This window comes from Scomber scombrus, chromosome 17 (assembly GCF_963691925.1).
Source record: "Scomber scombrus chromosome 17, fScoSco1.1, whole genome shotgun sequence".
NCBI lineage: Eukaryota > Metazoa > Chordata > Actinopteri > Scombriformes > Scombridae > Scomber > Scomber scombrus.
In genome coordinates this window covers 1882917-1890571 of record NC_084986.1, presented here as the reverse complement: position 1 = coordinate 1890571, position 7655 = coordinate 1882917, and the positions used below count along the sequence as shown (strand labels likewise).

At 42.0% G+C, this 7655-nt stretch overlaps 3 protein-coding genes across 3 annotated transcripts in view; 1 reads left to right on the top strand and 2 right to left on the bottom strand.

Moving 5' to 3' along the window:
• Window positions 1-3155, bottom strand: part of LOC133998001 (protein FAM184A-like) — a 27541-nt gene extending 24386 nt beyond the window's left edge. The window contains exon 1 of the mRNA XM_062437739.1: window positions 3148-3155. Coding sequence (XP_062293723.1) covers window positions 3148-3155 — 8 coding nt within the window. The remainder of the gene's footprint in view (window positions 1-3147) is intronic.
• The window catches only part of ncoa1 (nuclear receptor coactivator 1), a gene marked incomplete at its 5' end in the record, with an annotated part of 164152 nt that overhangs the window by 95392 nt on the left and 61105 nt on the right, over window positions 1-7655 (top strand).
• LOC133998000 (aurora kinase A-B-like) lies at window positions 3717-4265 on the bottom strand. Its single transcript, XM_062437738.1, has one exon. The coding sequence runs from the start codon at window positions 4263-4265 to the stop codon at window positions 3717-3719; it is 549 nt and encodes a 182-aa protein (XP_062293722.1).

Genomic DNA, 7655 nt, shown 5'->3' with positions numbered 1-7655 from the left:
AGGAAGGAAGGAAGGAAGGAAGGAAGGGAGGGAGGGAGGAAAGAAGGAAACCAAATTATATAAGCAACAGATGTTTAGATTCTTCTCTGTAGTGTAACTCCATCATAAAGGCGTCTGATTGGTCCCAGAGTTAACCTGCACCATGACAACGAGCCCAAATATAAAGAGCTATCTTCATTATCAAGAAGAAGAAGAAGAAGAAGAAGAAGGAATGTGACGACTTCAACAACCGACCTGCCGAGTAAAACCTGAAACACTGTGCAGGAGACGAAGCTGCTCACTGATAAACTGGTTTACTCTCTTTGTACAGTGGGGGGATGAGAGGCGATTAACGGCTTCTGACAGCCAATCAGATGGTCGGATAAAGATTTTCGTAAGGGTATCACACAGTTGAAGCAAAGCCATGAACCGATTCCCCTAAATCGAAGCTTGATAAGCGCAGTTTCAGGAGCGGGAACACACCCCAATTACACCCCTTCCGGCTCCTATATAAACCAGCCTAACCCCTCTTCCCCCTCTTTCGCTCTCGTATTCGAGTTCCCCCGCCCCCCCGCCCTCTCTTTCTGTTCTTCTCTCCTTTCTCATAGGTTCCAAGGGGGTCCTCGCTGCCCGGGCGCAGCAGCGGATCGTTCATACGGTCTCTCCACACCGCATCAAGAGCACAAACGATTCATTCAAATCTTGTTAATAAATTTGTATCTCATTGGTGGTTTGGTCCTTGCTCGTGAATTCAGTGTTTTTTACTCAATGCAGCTGCTCGAAAACATGGAAAGAAATCAAAATGTAATTAACAAACTGTTGCTTATATGATGCTTTGATCGACATTCATTGATCCCGCCTCAAATACGAGGAAGTGATGACGTATTCAGAACCTGTAGCAGCGTGAACACTTCCTGTTTATGAAGGAAATCAAGTTTTTGTTCTATTTTCTAAGTGAACTTCCAGTTTATTTATTTAGCACACAATCTACTGCTGCTTGGAGCGGTTGCTGCAGCTCCGTGGCCGCCATGCTGGATGTAAACAGAGTCGCTCTAAGGGCGTCATCGCCTTGAGCCCGCCTCCCCTGTTCTGTGATTGGTTCCCTATCTTCATGCTAACTTTCAGAGTGAAGTAGAATATCGCTGGAATGAGAGCATGAGTTTACCCGGGCTAGTATAATGATGATGAATGGTGAATAAATGGTAGTTTTGTTTGTGGTGCAAACACTCAACAAAAAAATGGATATCAGCTGCATAAAAAACATTATTTTAGGAAGTTTAAATATTCCCATTTTGTATATTCTTGGTCAGATTAGGAAGAGTCACCAAATTTCTGGCTTAAATTACAATTTTTAAGTAGTTTTTTGTCTTCTCTCAAATGTAAAAATGGGTCAAATTAGACCCTGAACAGTATGTAAAGGCTTAAAGACAAAGCTGCTCACTGATAACACTGTTTCTGCTGTTCACTCAACTTTGGATCAAGTTCACCGATCAATAAAAACTATGAATATATAAAATAAAAATGTCCAAACTTTACTTTTAATGCCTTTAAACTTTTGTGCAGCGCTTGTTGTATCTTAAATAAAATAACCTATCTTCACTTGTAGGTTCTTCAGCATGAATTAATGTGAAGAGAAGGGATTCTTTATGTGTTTTAAGGTATAACACACACACACACACACACACACACACACACACACACACACACACACACACACACACACACACACACACACACACAGAGAGGCTCTGGTGCCGCCTTGGTGATTTTTCATCATGATGATCCAAAATTAGCCGGGAAGAACGTGATGAGTGAAGCCCTGAAACACTAATACTGTAACAGCAGGGATGGAGAGAGCACATGAATACTAATGAGAGGAGGAGGAGGAGGAGGAGGAGGAGGAGCAAGAGGAGGAGGAAGAGGAGGAGAAGGAGAAGGAGGAGAAGGAGGATGAGGAGGAAGAGGAGGAGGAGAAGGAGAAGGAGAAGGAGGAGGAGGAGAAGGAGGATGAGGAGGAAGAGGAGGAGGAGAAGGAGGAGGAGGAGAAGGAGGAGGAGGAGGAGGACAGGCTTGGTGACTAGTCCCCTTCTCTCTTTCTTTCCTTCCTCTCTCTTTCCTCCCTTCCTTCCTTCCGTCCTTCCTTCCTCCCTTCCTTCCTTCTTTCTTCCCTCCCTCCTTCTCTCTTTATTTCCTCCCCCTACCTTCCTCTCTTCATTCTTTCCTCTGTCCTTCTTTCCCTCCTTCCTCCCTTCCTTTCTCCCTCCCTCCCTCGTTCCTTCTTTCCTTCCTCCCTCGTTCCTTCTTTCCTTCCTCCTTCCTTCCTTCTTTCCTTACTCCTTTCCTTCCTTCCTTTCTCCCTCCCTCGTTCCTTCTTTCCTTCCTCCCTCCTTCCTTCCTTCTTTCCTTACTCCTTTCCTTCCTTCTTCCTCCCTTCCATCATTCCTTCCTTCATTCCTTCCTTCCTTCCTTCCCTCCTTCCATCTTTTACTTCCTCCTTCTTCGTTCCTTCTTTCTTTCTTTCCTTCCTTCTTCCTCCCATCCATCATTCCTTCCTTCCTTCCTTCCTTCCTTCCTTCCTTCCTTCCTTCCTTCCTTCGTCCCTTCCTTGTTCCTTCTTTCCTCCCTCCCTCCATCTTTCCTTCCATCCTTCCATCTTTCCTTCCTTCATCCTCCCTTCCTTCCTTGACTCGAGGACAACAGGAGGGTTAAGATTCTTTATTATCATTTCTTAATATTCACGTCAATTGAAATGAGAATTAACTTAAAAACACTCGTAGAATAAACAATTTAAACTAATTTAACTGCTAAAAACACAAATATATAAGTTAAAGACACAGTTTATAAACACTGTGACTATTTATAAAAAAAGTAATTTATTTTCTTCCTACTGATGTTTCTTTTCCCCCCTGATGATTACAAAGTTTTTCCCATCATTAAAAAGGTGTAATGTGTATTTTATGTGATTTTTAGCACCAATTAATCATCATTACATCCTCATTTTAATGTTTTATCTTCGAGTAAAGTCACAGTTGAAGGTGATTCTGCCGCTTTGCTCCACTCTGCTTTAAATCCCTCTCGATTAGAGTGTCAGCTAAATGTCTACAGTGTCAAATGAGAATGTAATCTGTCATGCATTTATGTGAGCATTTACTCCATTCATTCAATAACCTCGACATCGCCGGCATTCAGCTGCTTCAGAAAGCTCTGAGTGAAGCGTAACGCAGCTGCCGCTCGGCTCGGCTCGCGTCGCTGACAGCTACTTAAGAGCTGCGTTTATTTCTCATTCACTGGATATCAAGCTCATTCAGAACCTAACACCCACTTTTTTCTCCCCCAAAGGTGCTGGATTGGTAGTCAAGTGCAGCACTGTTTTCATCAAGCTTTCAACACACTGGAGCAGGAACAGCTGCTGCTTCTCCCAGAACCTTTCTTTAGTTTTCTTCTTCTTCTTCCTCTTCTACGACGCAGTATTAGGGCCATACTAAGAGGACAAATGTTGTAATATTACAGGAATAAAGTCATAATGTTACGAGAATAAAGTCGTAATGTTACCAGAATAAAGTCGTAATATTTCTGCAGACAGAAACATCCACGTAAAGTGAAGTGATTTGTAGTAAAAGCAGATTCTCAAATCAGCTGCAAACTCGTGTTTATACTCCACACTGGCCAGCCACGCTCTGACCGCAATGCTTCACCTTCACATCTCCAAGATGCTTGATGGAGAGGAACAGAAATACTCATTGGCTACGCTCTTCACTGTTCCAGGCCTTGGGCTTTTTGATGGAGTACTCAACCACCCAAGGGTGACATAGGACTCCCTCAATGGGCAAACTATGCATGGGGTTGTGCTTCAGCAGCCTGGCAACCAAGTCTTTGGCTCCAGCAGTGAAATTGGTCTGCGGAGGGTAAGTGTACTCCACCCTTGATATTCTGCGGTAGGTGTCCTCGTTAGTTTTTGCTTCAAATGGGGGATGTCCAACCAGGAATTCATAGCAAAGGACACCCAGACTCCACAGATCCACCTTCTCATCATGAGTTTTTCCCTCAATCATCTCTGGTGGCAAGTAGTCCAGCGTTCCACACAGAGTGGACCTCCTGGAGGAGGGCATGTGAACAGACCAGCCAAAGTCTGCAATCTTCAGCTCCCTGTTGGCCCCCAGTAAAAGGTTCTCTGGTTTGATGTCCCTGTGGATCACCTTCTTGGTGTGGCAGTAATTGAGGGCATCTGCCAGCTCCATGATGTATGTAACACTTCTCTCCTCAGAAAAACCTGTCAGACACTCCATCAGACACCATCCTGGATCTGATTGGTTCTTGTTGTCCGGTCGTGTTGGATTCTGGCAATTTGCCAATTTGCAGTAGGAGCAGTAGATGGGGCTAAATGAGCCTGTTTTTTTTTTTTACAGATTACTAGTTTCATGTAATGCTGTCTTTACATAGTGACAGTCTTAGCAAATATGGGAAAAAGTTACTTTTATAAGACTTACCAACTGCAGCTTTAAGGGAATATTTAACTGGCGTCAATGTTATAGATAGATAAATACGGACAAAGCAAGATGCACAATCGATAGAGAGTTCCGAGTAGAAATGTGCTTAAAGCGGCTTCCTCTCGCCTTGGATACAGCTCGTTCGACGTATCGGGTAGTGACAGCAACACTGCCCCCCCATGGTTCCCGGTGGTACTGCTCCGTTTGGCCCATATCCGTAAGCTTTATGGAAACCTGCAGAAATACGGACGAAATGAACGCGGAGCACGGACAGAAGGCTCCGTCCGTATCTGTATTTAACGTTGAGCATAAATGGGCCTTAAGTCTGGCCCTAATACTCCGCTGTACTCTTCCTTTAAATCATGTGTCGAGCTTTTTTCCGATGCATTTCAGTCCTCTAAAGGTAATCGGAGGGAATAATAATGGAGAATTGTAATTACAGTTGTCAAACTTGAGAATAGCAAAGCTCTTCGGATCATCCATCATCCTGCAACACTGGATGAATTTCTCCTTTCTTTTATATGTAAAAGGAGACTCACCTTGGTGGAAGTGAAGTAGCAGCAGAGACAGTTCTGTGTTTATTGTGCAGCTGACAGAATAATACGAACACAATACAAACACTTGAGTTATTACACAGCGGCTCGGTGTTTAGACTGACCTTTGTGATCACGTCTTCCGGCTGTTTTCAGTGATATTATTCAACTTTTATGGAATATTATTCTCAGAAGCAGTGCTGGATTTAGATATGGGCAACATGGATGGTTTTCTGTTGCTTTTATGCACATCATGTCTTCTATTTATCAGGTTCTCTACACTGAAAGCCTGAAGTATGGCTGGGCAATATATTAATATTATATCGATATCGTAATATGAGATTAGATATCGTCTATCGTGATTAGGGTTGGGTTCCTTTCACATTTGAACCGATACCAGTAACCCAGTGTTTGGTATCGGTACCCAACGGTAGGGGAGAACGGGGTTGGTCGTCACATTCATCAGATGTCAGTCTCTAGAGGGCGCTGTTGTTAAAAAGCTTTGGCACTGAATGTTTCCGAATTTAGGTGAGATGTTACTTCAGAGATCATTTCTGGAGTAAACTGCTTGACACTGAGGTGAGAGGATGTTTAATGTTTTTTATGTGAGAATATAAATATCCAACTCTTCAGTGTTTCTCTTCTTTTACACAATGAGTTTAAAATAAAACATCATTACCATTAAACAGTATGAAGAGAGAGCGATAGTTAGGTAGGTAAATCAAAACATGTGGTTGTTCGCTTTGCTGGTAGCAAAAAAATCCCAGTTGGGGAAGTTTGTCACATTCTCTTCGGGGTTGGTTGTCACATGTTGGTTGTCACAAACTGGCTCAACATATGTGACAAGGAGGGGAGACAAGTCAGGATTGAAAGTGCTAAATGAAAAGGTTTTATTATAACTTAAACAATTATATTTACAAAAAGCATGAGGTGTGGAGAGTAGTGGCATCAGTGGTGAATGTAGTGTATGGATGAGTGAGATGTGTGTGCTGCTGTTGAGTGTAAAAGGAAAACGCCTAAAAAGAACCAAGAACCAAGAACCTGTAGCGGCGTGGAGCCTAGGAGAGAGAGAGAGACAATGAGACCAGGCTGGCTTATATCACCTTGGGTAGAGGCCTAACCAGGTGTGAGCACCTTGCCCTAACGACCCTCCCTTTCTGCTAACTCCTGCAGGAAGTAATCAGCTGCATGATGCTAGCAGAAAGGGAGGGGTCGTAACATGGTTTATACATATATGGTGTCATATATCTAGTTCTTTCTTTCTTTTAAGTTAACAAAATGAGCAGGAACTTTGTCAGGAAGACAAACAAGGGTCAGACTCCTCCAGATGTGAAGCTCAGAGCAGTCAGAGATGAAACTGTATAATATTATTATATAGGGACAAAAAATGCTCTTATAGGAATGATTTACATTCTCTTGGTGCAGGAGATGTGTTAGATTGTTGTATTTCAATGAAACTAAACATTTTAAATACTTTTTTAAGATTGTCTAAATTTTTTATTTTCCCTCATTAAAATAACACAGGGACAACCAACCTCCATGATGTCTTACTACCAACCTCCATGATGTCTTACTACCAACCTCCATGATGTCTTACTACGAACCTCATAGTAGGGATGGTTGTCACAAGTGCACAAGACATATTCGACGGCTCATATCTTTAGAACAGAATCAGCTGAAGGAGAGTAAGACCTCTCTATTCCTACCTGACACTTTAGGCTTTCATTACAAATTAAAAGAGAATGTATTCAGTATACTGTTTATGAGGAATTCAAAAGAAAGTAAAAAGTGTGACTACCAACCCTGTGGATGCGAGAGATTTCTATATCAAATTGAAGAGGTGAAAATCAATTTTAATGGAAGTGTTTAAGTCAGAATTTGCTGGGAAAGTGCAAAGCTTTTGTTTTTTGTAGTGTTTATGACTCTTTATCCGTCTAAATATGCTGGCAGGTGAATGTGAAGCTCGTTATTTAGGCTGAAATGTGTTTTTTTGTCTTTTGTCTTTTATCTTTTTTTCTTTGCTCATAATTTAAAGAGCTAAACTGTCAGAGCTTCCTGTCAGAAGCAATAATTCATTTATTATTATTAAAAGTTGCATGTTGTCACTTCAAACATTTCTTCTGTATTTAAATCTTATTTCTTGCGACTCTTAATATAACAAGACTGAGACAAAACTAGATCAAAGGCTTTGTTACAGGGATAGTCAGCAGTGTTTATAATGTTCCTGGATGTTAATCTGCATTTTACTGTAGTAGTCTTATTAATATTTATAGTTAAAATGAACTGAAGTTGCATCACATGACATGTTTAACCCTCCTGTCGTCCTCCAGGGTCAAATTGACCCCATCTCTTATTAACTCTTTTGACTGTTCCTTCTTTCCTTCCTTCTTCCCTCTTTCTTGAATTCTTCATTCATTCTTCCCCTCCTTCCCTCTTTCTTTGCTCCCTTCTCCTTCCTCCCTTCTTTCCTCATTCCTCCCTTTCATCTTTCCTTCCTTCCTTTCTTCCTTCCTTCCTTTCTCCCTTCCATCTTTCCTTACTGTCTTCCTTCTTTCCTTCCTTCCTCCCTCTTTCTTGAATTTTCCTTCGTTCTTACCCTCCTTCCCTTTCTTTGCTCCCTCCTCCTTCCTTCCTTCCTTCTTTCCTCCCTCCCTCC